The following is a 15,605-nucleotide window of genomic DNA, read 5'->3' as shown; positions in this document are numbered from 1 at the left end:
TTCTTCAAATTGCCTTTTATAAATAGCAAATGATCAAATTTAAAAATAATGACTGGCTGTGAATATGATATTTAAGCTCAGATCTACAGCTTCAACTTTTTCATTTTTGCAAACTGCAGGAAAAAGTGCCATCAATATAAACAATCCTAGATCAAGTACCAGCTGACTCATAAATACGTATAATTTTCCTGACGTGTCCTTATTTGTATTGTAATCCTAAACAAAAGATGAAATGCCCAGTAAGTCATGGCTGAAAAGGGCTTACTCACGTTTCTGGGCAACTCTTGATTCCTGGATGCTTTTGCTTCGATGTACTGTCTTGGAAAACAAGACTTAAGTTTGACTTTCTATCTTTACTTACATGGCTGTGCGCTTCAGACAGACCTGTAGCAGTCCTTCTGGCAGCCATGGTTTCTTTAGATCTGCAGTTCTAAATGTTTCGATGCTTATTCTAAAATATTAGTGATAAGGTTGAGGGGAAATGTTGATTTCTTTCCCCACTATGTCTTCCATACATATACATGATCTGTCTGGATTTTTTTTTTTTTCAATTTGGGTTTATTTATTTATTTAGCATTGTTCTAGGAAGTTAAGAGTAGACCCTTTGCATCCCTATACCATGTGCTGGTACAGCATAAAAAAGAAAATGCTTATTCAGAGAGCAGACTACAACCTATACGTGAAGAAATTTGTCCTATCAAGAATGAATACAACATGACAAACATTTTCAGAGATTTTTCTTTTGTTTTTATGCAAACCCGTCCAAGCTGTTTGGAGCAGGGGTGTCCTTTCACGGTCACCTGGATGTTTTCAACCTACCCCAACGATGCTGACATTGCTCAAAGACTTGTTGAGAATTTATCTTGTTGATTCTCCTTGCGAGTAGTTGATAACTTAGCTATGTGCTAAAACGTGTCTCGTTATCGTCTAAGCATTCCCTATCGAAAACGAAAAATCAGCACTTTCTCGTCTGACTCCTCAGAGTCACCAGTGGTGATTATCTCAAAGTGGCAACAGTGCTCAGTATCTTGAGAGCGGAAGTACTTGCAGGCAGCCCGGGGGGTGGAGTGCCGCACGTCTGAGCGATGGCAGCATCATCGGGGTGGAGTGGAGGATGGTGCAACGTGGCACGGGAGATGCGATGTATGCATCCTCTCTTCAGGGCACAGCGGTCAGCCGCTTATGCCCTAGAAGAAGAAAGTTCTGAGTCAGTGGCCTGGGTCTTTTTGTAATGTCCTCATGTCTACTTTGGAGTCTAGATCAGTAAGTTCAGCGAAGGAGGCTAAAGAAATGAAGCCATGTTTGTTCCCAGTACGGGTTGTGGATTTTTCTGAAAATCGAAGGAAAGAGATGTTAAAGCTTTTCACCTTTGAGTCGAGGTCGTCCTTTTCAGTGGGCTATGGATGTCAAGGGTCTCCATTTAAGGACGATCTTAGAAATGACATTTAACCATAAGCAAGAAACGTGGGGGTGGGGGTTAGAAATATGTGTCTTTAGAACCATCAGCTGTCGGAGTATCATCTTTTTGCCATTGAGAGTTCTACTCATTTCTTTGGCATTTTTTGTTAATTAAGGTAATTGCCCGTAGTGAGGGCCAAGGTTTGTATCTATTCGGGAAGGTAAGACGTGGCTTGATGACAAACTGTGATGTACTGGGGATCACTTCATTCCCTCATCCTGTCAGCTGCAGGGGGTGATGCTCTCAATGGTAAAATCCAATTTAGATAAATCTGACAAAACCCGTAAAAGGTATCAAAGCCAAAACTTTTGAAAAAAGAATAAGAAGAAAATGTATTTAACAATATTATCCTCTTGCATGATTGATTTTTTTTTAAAATACCCTTTTTAACGGGAGATAAGTGGGTTTAAAGGGGATAGTTTTGTGCTCTACATGTTTGTTTTGAAGTCATATTAACAGTATTTTCAGATTTTTACTGTGAACCCTATTTGGGGCTTATCTGCGGATTCACGATGTCTTCTGGATAGCTACTACCAGAGACTAGATGTAAATGCCAGAGTATAATTAATTGATCATTTTGGTTTTTTTATTTTTACATTTGGAAAAGGCATCCTTAACCTCAAGAAGGTCCTCCACGGGGGTGGTTAGCTACAGCTCTTGGGGATGGTTTGACAAATGTGGACTGTGAGGCTGAATTTACTGCTGTTTTTGGAGTCTTTTCTTACAGAAAATGTAAATGTTCTCTCTTTTATACTTGCTGCAGAATGCAGTGCGTCATAATCTTAGTCTTCACAAGTGTTTTGTGCGAGTAGAAAACGTTAAAGGGGCAGTATGGACAGTGGATGAAGTAGAATTCCAAAAACGAAGGCCACAAAAGATCAGTGGGTACGTCCACCATGTTTGAACTTCTTAGCCTAGCTTGGATTGTGCTAACAAGTGTCAAGTAGAGGCTTTTGGCTGCTAGACGGTGTTAGACCAACGAACCGGTTTCACGTTGTCTCAGTTAAGGGAAGCAAAAAAGCATTTCATCCCTCCTGTTTTGTATACCCACCAGTCCCCTGCCCTGCTTGCCGGTCTTTGTTGCATCCCACGCTAGTAGCTTTTAGGTGGCAATGCATATTAACCCTCACAAACCATTTGCTTATGCTTATTGCATTTTATTTTCTTTTTCCTGTTCCCTGTATTGGATGTCTGTTCTGCCCCCCCAACCCCGTCTCCTTTTGTTGCCACTCCATCTCCTTTGCTGCTGCTCCTATCCCAGGGTGCCATTCGCACCAACCTCTCACTGCATAAGTGCTTTATCAGAGTAGAGGATGAGTTTGGGTCCTTTTGGACAGTTGATGATGAAGAGTTTAAACGTGGCCGCCATATTCAACGAGGCCGTCCTCGCAAATACTGCCCCGATGAAAACTTTGACGAGCTTGTCACACAGTAAGAGCCTTTACTTGCTTTTGTTTTGTTTTTTCTGCTGTTGCTTTGGCTTTGCATGGTTGACTCATCCCATGTAGTTCTGCATTTCACCAAGTAGCAGTGCCACGGCTTTCTGCAATGAAACTAAATTGTGTGATTCGTACATGTATTTCTCTTGTTTCTCTTTGGAACACCAGTGCCTTGAGTAATGCTTTTTTGACGTCTTTAATGCACATGTTGCTTGTACTTTGATTCAGCAGCTTACGGGGACCCTTTAAGAGTAAATACCTTGGCTTGAAAGTAGTTCCTCCAAGTTAAAAGGCAGCTTTTACGGAGAGTTAAAATGTGTATTTAACGGGGTAAATTTCTTGGTATTTGCCCACTCGGTTAAAATAACATTAAGTGAATGAAAATGAATGGAGAGAGAGAGAGAGAGAAATCCGTTAACAGCACATGCACTTCCTTTAAAGGCCAGCAATCAAGCTGGGTGACTTCCTACTGGAAGCCTCTCCTTCCTAGAGATTTTTTTTGAACTAGGTATCTTGTCTTCCTCGGCTGAGTTCATGGACACAGCATCTTACAACCTCCCAGATCTGGCTGTGCAAGAAAGATCTCAACCCAGCCTCCCCGCCTTACTTGGGAACAACCCTTCCCTGCCCCCCCTCTCCCCATCTTCTTTTAGCACTAAATGTGCCTCAGAGGGGGACCGCCTTTAAGAGCCATCCTGCCTTCCCTCCTACGGTCATTCTGGAGTTACTCTCATGGAGACGATTCTCTAGCTAACTCCCAGGAAACCCTGCTGCCAGCTCCCTGACTGACTTCCCCTTACCCCCAGAGCTTCTGCCTTCCTGTTGGACTCATGGCAGCTACTCAGAATTTGCAGAGAGGTCAAGATTTTTTTTGGGGGGGGCAGGGAGCATCAGTGGAGGAAGCGCCCAGGGCTGGTCTAACTGAAGCCCGAATTTTATACCCAGTTTTCCTGAAGAGCAAATTCCTACCCTGGGGTGTTCACACAGACCAGCCCCGTAAAGCCAGGGGCTGAGGAGAAAACCCAACTTTCCTTTGGTTTTGTTAATGGGGGAGATTGCTGATTTGGCAAGGGATAGCAGCAAGCTTAAGATAAAACTTAGCTTTAGGAACTCAGGGGCTGATTGCGTTTAACTTTGAGTTTTTATCTTTTTCTTATGCAGTAACCCTTCCCTTATTAAAAACATGCAGAGCAGCCACGCCTACTGCACACCCCTCAATGCAGCTTTACAGGTAAGATTAATGGTTGTCCCGAATCTGCAGCAGAGGCACATGTCTCCCCCACTCATTTCAAAATATATTAGCCTCGCTCTAATTAGATATTAAATTTTAATTCCGTTAAACTTTTTTCTTAAGTGCACAAAGCATCGTGCTCCCTGGAGGCAAACACATCGGGCTGCTTCAGCATTAGCGGGATGCTTAGCATTTTGAATATTGTGGCAAAAAAATTAAAAGTTCACTTATTAATATTTATCAGCAGTATCATAATTTCCATCCTCTTATTTCAGAATTTCACTTGAGGCAAAAATACCACAAGTGTAATTACTCTAGCACAGCTATTAATGTGCTGGATGAGAGGCCACTGTATCACATGACCTTCTATTGTTCACGGGTTTAAAGAGAAAGCAGAGCTTTTTATTTCTTCTTCTAAAGTCTGTTTTAGCATCTTCAGTCCGTTGCAAGGGGGCGGGGGGAGTGGTGGAGGGAGAGATCCAGGTTTGGTTCACTTGGTAAAAGTAAACTGTTTTTGTTTAAACTAGAGAGGTGTTGAAGAACACTCTAGGTTTCCAGCAGATTGCTCAAGATTGCATAAGCGTACAGAATGTTTGTTTCCTACTGACAAACCAAGCACTCATTACATAACCAGCATTACCGGGGGATGAAGACACTGGTTTTGAGCAGGACTGAGTTTACCACTCAGATACAAGTTACCGAGGCCGCCGAGCCTTTTATTTAGCCCATTTCTCAGTGGTCCAGTTTGAGTTTGGCCCTGCCTAGACTGTTCTAGAAGATGGGCCAAGGGAATCTCGCTACCTTGAAAAAGACATATTCTGTACGGAGATCAAACGTATGTAATCCAAGGCCGTCTCGGACCTTCATGGCGTGAGTTCTTGCTGGGGGCTTTACCGCCCGTACTTAGTGCAATATCTTGTGCCCCTCCAAAGGGCCGTAACACACAAACAGAGAGAAACATTTACAGAGAAACAAGAGCATCTTAAAAAGGCTCCTTGAGGGGTAAAGGAAGAGAATGAAAAATGGTTGAGATCCTTGACGTTATGGGCACAGAGTGGGTGAAGAGACAGGAGATCGGGACGGGCGCGTGGTTCTCACTACTCATAGAACAAACATTGAGCACCTTACCTGCACCGTCAGTTTCCCAGATCACTCAGCACAGCCTCTCACCTCCCAACAGCAGATGATACACCTTGAACACAGTTTCCGTGCAGAGGCAAATGCCCTGAACTTAGCTTTTCAGTGATTATATTTATTTATTTTTAGCCTGTACCAACTTTCATGGGAGGGACTACTTTCTGAGTTTCTGTTAATTACTTGTAGTTTACACAGTAACTTTAGGAAAAGCAAATGAGAGCACGCTTAGATGCCGACTCTGTAAATACCATTCATTAGTAACTTATTTTCCCTGGAGTCTTGTGAAGTGTGAATTTAAAGGCTGCTCTATCTGGAAGAGTATTAAGATTACAAGCACATTTTACATTCATGAGGCGGAAAGGAAGGGAAAAAAGCAGTGAGCCTCTGGATTCTCTTCACTATGTGACTAATTTAAATTAGTATGCCTTATCATGACAGAACTGTTCACGTTTCTTCTCGAAAACATTTGTTTTTGGCATCCTCCCTCCCCCTTCTCATTTCCAGGGCTAGCCCAAAACGATCCTGTAGTTTTCCAAGAACACTTCATGTGCATAATGAGGTGAGGTGAATAAATTGATATAAATTCATGATGGGAGGAATGGATCTTTTTCCTCTCGTCGAGGAGTTTGGATCCACGGTCAGTAGACAGTCTCATGTAACTTTCTGCTGTGCAAATTAAATCAGGACTGTACCAGCAGGCTTTCCTTCCCATTATTGCCCATTTCCATTTTTCAAGACAAGTAAAAATAATAGTGGAACAACATCTTAAAAAGATTACTAGAGCAACATAATGCATGATATACAATATATAAAATAGGACAGCAGAATCCACTACAGAAATAAAACATTGGACGTGAGACAGATTGCATTATGCTCTGAAAAAGTGAAGTAACTAAGGGTAACCGTAAAGCTTCTTATTTATAGACTGCCTTTCCCCCGAGGATCTTAGCATGGTTCATGTTCCAGGAGCAGTGGTACTTATGGACTTCTGCACTATTATTGAAGCACTTTAGTTTTTGGGGGGCTTTTTTGTTGTTTTTCGGCAAAGGTGCCAGTTTGATAGGAAACCACGTACTGTCTACAGGACCGCTTATGTAATTATAAGTCCATTATAAAAATCATACCCCACCTGCTCCTCCGTAGACATCAAGTACAAAAAAGAACCACTTTGTTAATGTTTCCAGCCTTGGGTGGGTTGCTTTGATTAACTCACTCAACAAAGAAGGTGCAAGAGGCGCTTTGCCCCATCAGGTACCATCCTCCCACTGGGTTGTTTTCTTAAAGGGACAAGGCTGGTTTTCTTCATTTATATCCTTTCTGGTCTCACCACCGGGGGATCAATAGAAGTGCTCGCCTTTTGGATGCCTTTCACCACTGTGGCTGTTGGGCCTCAGCCCACGTTTTAACGATCTTCACCTAGAACACTTCAAGAGCCAAGAAGAACACATCATCTTAAGAAGGTTGCTCTGTCCGTAAGGGTGACCATCTTATGCCAAAGAACACCTTCTTACAAACATTTCAGTTTTGTCCTTACCTCTCCATTTTTTGACTGGAGAAGCTGCTAAAAAAAAAAAAAAAAAAATACCACGCTGTAGAGATGGCCCCACTTGGGCCCTGTTCTGACTGTGTCATGGTGAAATGTGAGCGTGAGAGCAGAACTTCCATGACTGGGAGAGGCATGACCACTGAGTTGTCTCAAATGAAGGCCATTAAGATGCTTGTCCAGCTGCAGTTTGCAAAAAAAAAAAAATAATCTGGCAACGGTTCTTGCTTTTTGCTCTGCCAAAAAAAGAAAAAAATGCTTTATTGCAATTATAAGAGATCTGTTGAAAAAAGTACTTGATGCAAATTATTTAACAAACTGTAGGAGAGCGAAGGAATGTTCAGATTTGCTGTTCATCAAAATGAGTTCACCACATTTGGAAATAAAAACAGGATTTCTTTTCCCCCACTTTTTAAAAGGAAGCAGTTATGTAAATCCAGAAGTGGAGGGAAGGGAAAGCCGTGGGCTTGCACAGAGCCTGGCTTTGAAATCGTCCATTGGCCAATGCTGTGTTAAGTGAAGACCCGTCACGGGGGCTTGTATCTAAGAAGGCATTCCTGGCTTTGGAGTTTGAGCGAGGCTGCAATTGTCATAATAGGCACATTCCCTGCAGCCCAGCTTTGCACCCGTTCTGTCTTCATTTTTGGCTCTTTCTTTCTCTCTAGAGCCAGGATTTCTAGAATACTTTGGACTCTTGTATGACTGGCCGATTGAAGTCACCATGCCAGATTGTCTTGTGATTGTACTTTCTCTCATTAGGATGGAAAACCAAACCTACTGTAGTCTGCAAGAGGACAGTTTTGATAAATCTTGGTCTAATTACACGGCCAGTTTTTTAAAGTCTGTCCTCTTTAATAAAATGAAAAGTTACTGGGTCATAATCACTACCCAAACGAAACAATATGGATACTTTAGTCCAGGGTTGTATTTGATTACTGTCTGCATTTGAGACTGGGTGGTCATTTTATTCAAACACAGGAGGATGGGAAGTGAACAGGATTCCACCCCCCCCCCCACAGACTTCAGGATTTCCTGTTTTCTCCGTTTCCACACTTTGGGGCTGACGCTCATGTAAAGTGACAGATATTTTTTTCCTTCAGTCCTAAAATTCCAGGTTGACCAGTCTGAGTCTGAAAGATTGAGATAACTGGGTGGGGGGGGGCGGGTAACACCACACAAACTACACTAAACAGATTCAAAAATCATTAAAACCGAAATGATGGCGGGAGATAAAAATGGACCCCAATTCTATAATCTCTTCCTTTTCTACAGGATCTAAGAGGTAAATGTTTATGGAAGTTCTCATAAGTTTGAGCTGTGAGGCCAGAATAATTGGATCAGATCTTTAATATCCAATACTGGCATCATCAAAGTGGATAAAAAAATGAAAATTCCATTATATTTCCCTGTGATCTGGAAATATTCAGTTCCTCTTGAAAGAAGGCATCTGACGGAAAGCTCATTTTAGATAGCCCTGTCTAAACCACGTGACTCTTCCCAGCAGGGCTAAATTGAGTCCTCCCTCCCCACCAGCGCTTTGGTCCCAACTAGCTCTTGGAAACCAAGCATGGGACATGTGTCACAAGTCTGCCTTTTAAAGCAAAATCCTCCTCCCCCTATGAGAAACTTGTATTGGCCAGCCCTACTATGAACCTCAATGGAAGATCATTGACTACACCCGTAATTAACAGCTTCCCTGTCTCTGCTTACTCTGTGTCCTCACATGTTTTCTCTTGGTTGCTAACAGGCTTCGATGGCTGAGAATAGTATACCTCTATACACTACCGCTTCCATGGGAAATCCCACTCTGGGCAACCTAGCCAGCGCAATACGGGAAGAGCTGAACGGGGCAATGGAACATACCAACAGCAATGAGAGTGACAGCAGTCCGGGCAGATCCCCTATGCAAGCCGTGTGAGTACCGTCCACCCAGAAGGTCTCTGCGCTCAGGTCCCCATCTCCCACTTCGATATGCACACAAGCCCTTCTCTAGCTGCTTTTGATACCTTTTCTGTAATTTCTGCTTTCCTAGAACCTTGGTAAAAGTTTGCGCTTCTGGAAATGTTTAGCTCGGTTAGCGCATAAAAGGACCATTTACTAACTTTCCCATAAAAGCAATCAGCTTCATGCAGCCCTACAAGTGCACACAGCAATAAAACGGGTGACTCATTTGCTTTTTTTCCCTCTGCTTGGCATCTCAGGCCATTATTTAAGCCACATTACCTTTTCCTGCTAAAATCGGTATGCGTCTCTGTCAGTTTGTTCAACTTGTGGGCGCGCCAAACCAAGCAGGGGGAGAAAGAATGCTTGTTTATTTGGTTGTGTGATGGGCTGAACCGCAAACACAAGGCTGGAGCATTATGACCAAGCATTAATGATGGCACAAATGAAAGGCGGCATGATTTATACATTGCTCTTAAAATATCAAAAGGAAAATTAATAGGAGCATTATAGCAGCAGACGGCAGTGTAATGAGCACCATATAACTGAATGAAGTGATGGGCGATGGTGTCCCTGCTGAATGTGAATGGCACTAGGACCGGGCGGACCACACCCCCCTCCACCATGGGGGGGGGGCGGCGGAAGAGCCCCGACAGGGGCAGCTCCCTCTCTGCCAGGGAAAGTTTAAAAAAGAAAAGCAGCCACGTTTTTCCAAGTGATTGTATTTGTGGGGGATGTTCTAGAGGGACAGTGTCTCCCTATGAGCAAATGTCTCTCCACTGTTTCCCACTTTAAAGGAAGAAACCAATCCAGGCCGTTTGTGTACACACTCCTCCCAAATTACCTGACCAACATCTTAAGATAATTTGAGTGATGGGAATGGAAAATGACCTGTAGCCATGAGGACCAGAAAGAATCGGCATCAAAGGATAAGGAAAAGAAAAATGCTATCGGCCAGGGAAGGGGTGGGTTGGAGGGAATCTGAAATTTGATTATTTAGCATTTGAATTTCATGCCCAATGTGTTTTGAAAAGGATCTTAAAAGATGGAAATAATCGTTTTTAATTTATGTGAACAGCCTCTTAGCATTTACTACACAACATTTTAAACGAGCATGTTTATCCTTGCCCCCGATACTGCTGTATATCATCTTTTCTAAAGCAGTCTGGTGTTTCTGACTTGACTGTAGTCACACTCGTGTTCATTTTTAAATCATTGTCATGACAGGAGTGTTTACTCAGATATTAAGGAAGTTCAGAGCAAATATAAATTGGTATATAAGCTACTTCAAGAAATGCTTGTTAAAGCAAGTATTTCTGAAGTTATTGAATGGAAGAGAGACTATTTCGCATCATCCATACGAACTCCAAGGGTTAGCTAACGTATATTCCTACTATTTAGTGCAAAGCATTACTGAAAAGAGAAAGATATTTGGATAAAAACCTCAGGCAACAGTTAAGAAAGACGCTAATTTCGCTGTACGAGATAAAGCCACTGCAAAGTTAATTTGTTTAGCAACTTTGAATTAATCCCAGTATTACCAGAAACCACATTTCACAAGCAGTCAGCATAATTTTTAATGAAAAGAAGGTTTCGGTCGGGTTTTGTCTGGGTTTGTTTTGGTTTTGTTCAGGAAACCCTACGTAAAGATGTCAGAATGCACGCTGTTGTTCAGATCTCCCCGCTTTACACTGTTTGCTAAATATAATTACATGTCAACAGCATGGTCCCTGTGCCTGCTCTCAGTGTCACAGACTGTTACTCTTTTTGACCCTGTATTTCCATTAAGTGAATTCTGTAATGACATAGTTTTCCTTCTTGTGCAACATGCATTACCCTGCTATGATGCAAATTGTTTCTTAACTGTTCTAGCCTGTTGGAATAAATCCAGCCGTAAACTTTACGGCACGGCTTAAAGGGCCTTGTTAGAACGGCAGCCCAGCTACTGTCCAGCGTTGAACCAGAGCTCCTCGTTCCGACCCTTTCTGCGCCGCTCCGGTACTACCACATTGTGTTTCTCTTCGGAAACACGAGAAAGTAGCCACATAATTATGGCTTTGGGGCATTAGACTTTTATCCTGATAGGAGCTCACGGAGCTACAAAGCGAAATACTCCATGCTGTGCACACACCCTCCCAACACAATGCCTCTGAACACCAGTCAGCATTAAAAACTCTCGTGTTCCCAGAGTGGCTAAACAAAGGAATTACTCAGATGTAAGGAGGGAAATGTGTGGTTTTGCACAGTTATTCATGGAAGTAGGAGTTGGGGGGAAAGGTGGGGCAGGGGGGGATGTGCGAGATGCTGTCTCGCGCAGTTCCGATTTCTAGGAGACACATGAACGTATGTGAAGCATCGTATCTTAAATAGTTTGCATCTTACCTGAAAGGTGTCTTGCTTGGAAATCCATTCTGTTTTATTCTCTGAAGCACTGCAGGCCTGTGTGACTGCATTTGCCACACTCGGGGGGATCTGCTGGTATCAAGAAGTGTTGTGAAGCTGGATTTCATTTCTCTGGAGTTTTAAGAAGCCTTAATGTCTAACTCGGTTGTGTTGTCAGGCTGTCACGCAGATCTCGTCGGTTAGCATTTGTTGGGGACCTGCTCTGCATTAGGCGCTGGGGTGAGCCAGCATGCGTGATAGGGTCCTAACCTGTGTCTTGGGGATGGCAAATAATCTTACTCAAGCTTAGCTGCAACTTTCCAGGGAAAACAAAATCTTCTCTAACGTGAACATTGTATCTGGTTTGGTTTCGTTTGTGCCTAGCAAAACATTTGTCAGAGTGGAACTCTATAAAGCAAGAACTTCATTAAGAGTTCCATTTCTTCTCCGTCCTCCCACCCCCTTCTCCCCATATAGCCTTGTATCAGGTCATCAAATTCAGGTTTATAAACTTAACTGTTTAAAGAAGTGAAGGTACGGGGCGCCTGGGTGGCATAGCGGTTAAGCGTCTGCCTTCGGCTCAGGGCGTGATCCCGGTGTTGTGGGATCATCGAGCCCCACATCAGGCTCTTGCGCTATGAGCCTGCTTCTTCCTCTCCCACTCCCCCTGCTTGTGTTCCCTCTCTCGCTGGCTGTCTCTATCTCTATTGAATAAATAAAAATAAAATCTTTAAAAAAAAAAAAAAAAAGAAGTGAAGGTAGGAAAATGTTGATAAGGGAAACCACATTTGAACTTCTATACAGGGCTAAGTAACACATAGATACATTTCTAGCCAAATGTGATCAGCAGAGAAGGGGGGGGAGTAATTTATGAAGGAGCACTGCTCAGTAGTGAAAATATGAAATCCAAACAGGAAGAAATGTTCACTGCTGTCTCTAATCCAAGAACAATTTAAGGTAACCGGAGCTTACCATATACCTGCTAAGCAACAAAATATTTTTTAAAAAGTAATGCTTGGGGCTGATGAAGTTCAGTCTAAATTGATATCACCCCTTTGGAAATTAACACTATAATAAATCTTAAGAACCATAAAGATGTTTTTGGCCTTTGCTCCCAGAATTTCATTCTTAGAAATTTATCCTGAGGAGGTAAATCAACAGAAATAGGAAGATTAATGGATAAAAGTGGTTGCTGTATTATTCAAAGAGCAGAAGGGAGGAGAAAAAAAAAAAAAAGACAATCGCAAAATGCCCAGTATTAAGGAACTGATGCGTCCACACAAGGCATCATCTCATATATCCATAAAAATTACAATGGAAAAGGCTGACAAAATAATCGTATCTGTTAGGTGTACGATATATAAAAATATGATGCCACGCAGGAGAGGATAGGCTACCTTAATTTTGGTTTGTGGTGATTTTTTTTTTTAAGGCATAATCATCAGTACACTTAATTCTTCCCAAAAGAATATAGGGAATCCTACCGGGGCTGGCTTCAGAGGCATGGTTAGAAGTTGCAACGCGCTGCCATTTCCATATTGAAACTCTGGCTAATTTTTGAACCATATCTTCACTCTTCACGGGGCTCTGCAAATTACATAGCCAGTCCTGGGTCCTCCTGTAGAAACACAGAGAAGTCGGGCCATGAAAAAACGAAAAAGGTTGGAGCACAACCCATAAAATGCACAGGACTCCAACTTGGAGACACATTGCGCTTTGCAATTTGTTTTTAGGAAGATGGGCACCATTTTTTAAAAGCTATTTATCCTGACATCTACCCCCAGACACTCTCTAGGCTGTGCTAATTTTAGAGTCAATTGGTTTTCTGAAGGTTCACATCGTCAAGGGCAGTCCAAAGCACTCCTGTTTGTTTTTAAATGGTTCAAGTGGCCTTTGGGGTTTGCATACATCAATTATTTAGGAAATCAGCCATCCCCAGTACCACCTCTTATTACTAATACTGGATAATGTCAATTAAAAAATCCTCCCTTCTGCAGCCCGTCCCAGCGATGGGACCATTTTAACTTGAATGGTTCTTTTACATATCAAAAGGCTTGCAACAGAAAGTAATTTGTATTTGCAAAGGATCGGTTGTAAATATGATTTACGAACAACATTTCTCAATTGTTATCGGAGTGGTTTCCGAGATCCCCCGCAGTTCCCTTCGGGGGCACCGTGTGCTGGGTCATAATGAGAAAGTTGGCAGATCCCGTCACCGGCTGCGGCGTCCTGGTGGCCGCTACCAGCCAGCCCTCTTGTTTTGCCTTGTTTACAGCTGACAGCGTTATTATTCTGATTGGGGCTCTGCTTTCTTATCATATTGTTGGGTTGGGCGAGCCTTTTCCTCTCCGTTTGTGTTTCCTGGCAGAGCTTTTCTTGCCTTATTGACAGTTTGTAAAAATATGCATTAATTTGGAGTTTCAAGCATGTATCATGGTGTCTCTTTGCTGTGTTTGCTTGAAGTTGATTAATGATAGAACCTCGCTTGGGGTCGGTCTCTGGAGAGTTCTTTCACAGGTTCTGCATGTTAACTAGCAAAGCAGAACACACAGCAAGCCACGATTAGCCCAGCCTCCCGCGCTCAGTGGTCCCCACAAACCACCATTGTGTTAGAGATTCTGTTTCACGTAATGATTGGAAGACTCGGATTCTTCTCCCCAGGATGCCACTCCGGGGCCTGTTATCTGTGGCCCTCCTCTGACCAGCGGCCTTGCCTGGGAGCTTGCTAGGGATGCAGGGTCTCAGGCCCCACCCCAAACCTGCTGAGTCACACGTGGCACTTTAACAAGAGCCCAGGGTGACTTACACAGGACGGTGGGAGACATACCCCTGGGGAAGAGAGGCTGCTTCTGGCCAGAGCTCACGCTAGAGCAGTGCTGCCCAAAGGAACCTTGTGCCATGACGGAAATTTGTCCTCTCTGTGCTGCCCCAGTGGAACTGAGAAGCTCCATTTTAAATTGCATGAAGTTTTCATTAGTTTTAATTTAAGGAGCTACACGTGGCTAGAGCCTGTGCTGGTGGACCTTACAGTCCCAGCGTGTGGCTGCTGTTGCCCAAAGCCCCCAACTTGCTGCCGTGGTTGGGAGGGGCCCTTGAGTGAACCTGTTTTCATTTCTTCCAGGCATCCTGTGCACGTCAAAGAAGAACCCCTCGATCCAGAGGAAGCTGAAGGGCCTCTGTCCTTAGTGACAACAGCCAACCACAGTCCAGATTTTGACCACGACAGAGATTACGAAGACGAACCAGTAAACGAGGACATGGAGTGAACGTCTCTGGGCGGGGGCCAAACCCAAGAACGAAGATTGGGGGAAAAAACAAACACACACACAAAAAAAAACAAAAAACAACAACAACAACAAAAAAACAAAACAAAACACGTCAAAAGTTAGCAGTGAAATTGTTCTCCATTTGTTGTACAGTCTGGAGGATTTTCACTACATTTTGACAACTCTGAAACGTGTTAACTCTTAGTGCCATCAAGAATCCCATTTGGGAGTATTTTTGATTTTTCTACTTTTTGTTGAAAAAAGGAATTTGTACTCTGTGCATTGGATGGACTTGTTTGGTACTTGGGATTTTCCTCTCTTAACAGTCAACATCAGTGTTGTACATTTGCTAAACTGATTCACTTTTAGCAGCAGACTTTGAACTGCAGTCCTGCCAGCGTGGGACACTGAGGACACCCAACTGAGCATGTGCACCGAAGCTGCAGACCAAGCCTCTGCCCAGAATTTAAGGATTCCAATAGACGACCTATTTGCACAGTACTGCATGTTGATTATCACTGCCTTTCCTTTTTTTTTTTTTGGTTCGTTTTTGTTTTCGTTTTGCTTCCAGTTGGGATGGGGAAGGCCTTTGTGTGTGTATTGGGGGGGAGGGGGTTAAAAAGTAATTATCCCAAACTTTTTAATGTATTGCTTTTTTTTTTTTTTTCTTTTTTGCTTCTACTATACCATTTTTAAGTTCTGACCTCAGGCCTCCATTTGGGCCCACGGCCTCCCGGAGGCTTCAAGTTTTCTGTACCTTGTGATGAATGTTAATAGGTGTTTTTATTATACAAAAGCTGAATGTCATTTCTCGTTCGTAGTTTTCTGTCACTCATTCCAGTTTCCTTCAGACATCACCACGTTTTCTCCAAAGTCAGAAAACATTCCGTTTTGGTCTTTTTTCAAAAAAAGGTCCCAAATGCTGCACTCTACACATGAAGGTCCTCTCACACAGACGTGAAGTCCTGCCAGAAAGAGAATGAATGACAGAAAAAAAAAAAAAAAAAAAAAAAAAAAGAATAGAGACACCCTAGGAACAATGCAGATTCATTCCACGAAGCAGTATTGGAGGTGGGAAGGGGGTTGTTTCAGATTTGGTTTCAGTTTTTTGGGTTTTGGTGTTTTCTTTTTTGCAGCTACCATCGTGGTTAACAAAGGCCACAGCATTTCCCCAGCACAAGGAAACCTAGGCAGCACTTCCCCCCCG

The 15,605-nt window shown here is 42.9% G+C and overlaps 1 protein-coding gene across 7 annotated transcripts in view; it reads left to right on the top strand.

Annotated features, from left to right (window-relative positions):
• FOXP1 (forkhead box P1) overlaps positions 1 to 15,413 on the top strand; it is a 407,883-nt gene extending 392,470 nt beyond the window's left edge. For all 7 annotated transcript variants that reach the window (XM_034657215.1, XM_034657217.1, XM_034657218.1 and 4 more), the window contains 4 exons: positions 2,223 to 2,344; positions 4,060 to 4,129; positions 8,557 to 8,723; positions 14,254 to 15,413. In XM_034657215.1, the coding sequence (XP_034513106.1) occupies positions 2,223 to 2,344; positions 4,060 to 4,129; positions 8,557 to 8,723; positions 14,254 to 14,398 (504 nt within the window). In that variant the 3' untranslated portion in view covers positions 14,399 to 15,413. The remainder of the gene's footprint in view (positions 1 to 2,222; positions 2,345 to 4,059; positions 4,130 to 8,556; positions 8,724 to 14,253) is intronic.
• Positions 15,414 to 15,605: the final 192 nt, after the last annotated feature.

This window comes from Ailuropoda melanoleuca, chromosome 4, assembly GCF_002007445.2.
Source record: "Ailuropoda melanoleuca isolate Jingjing chromosome 4, ASM200744v2, whole genome shotgun sequence".
NCBI lineage: Eukaryota > Metazoa > Chordata > Mammalia > Carnivora > Ursidae > Ailuropoda > Ailuropoda melanoleuca.
The sequence above is the reverse complement of the archived record's forward strand: the minus strand, read 5'-3'. Positions and strand labels throughout refer to the sequence as shown.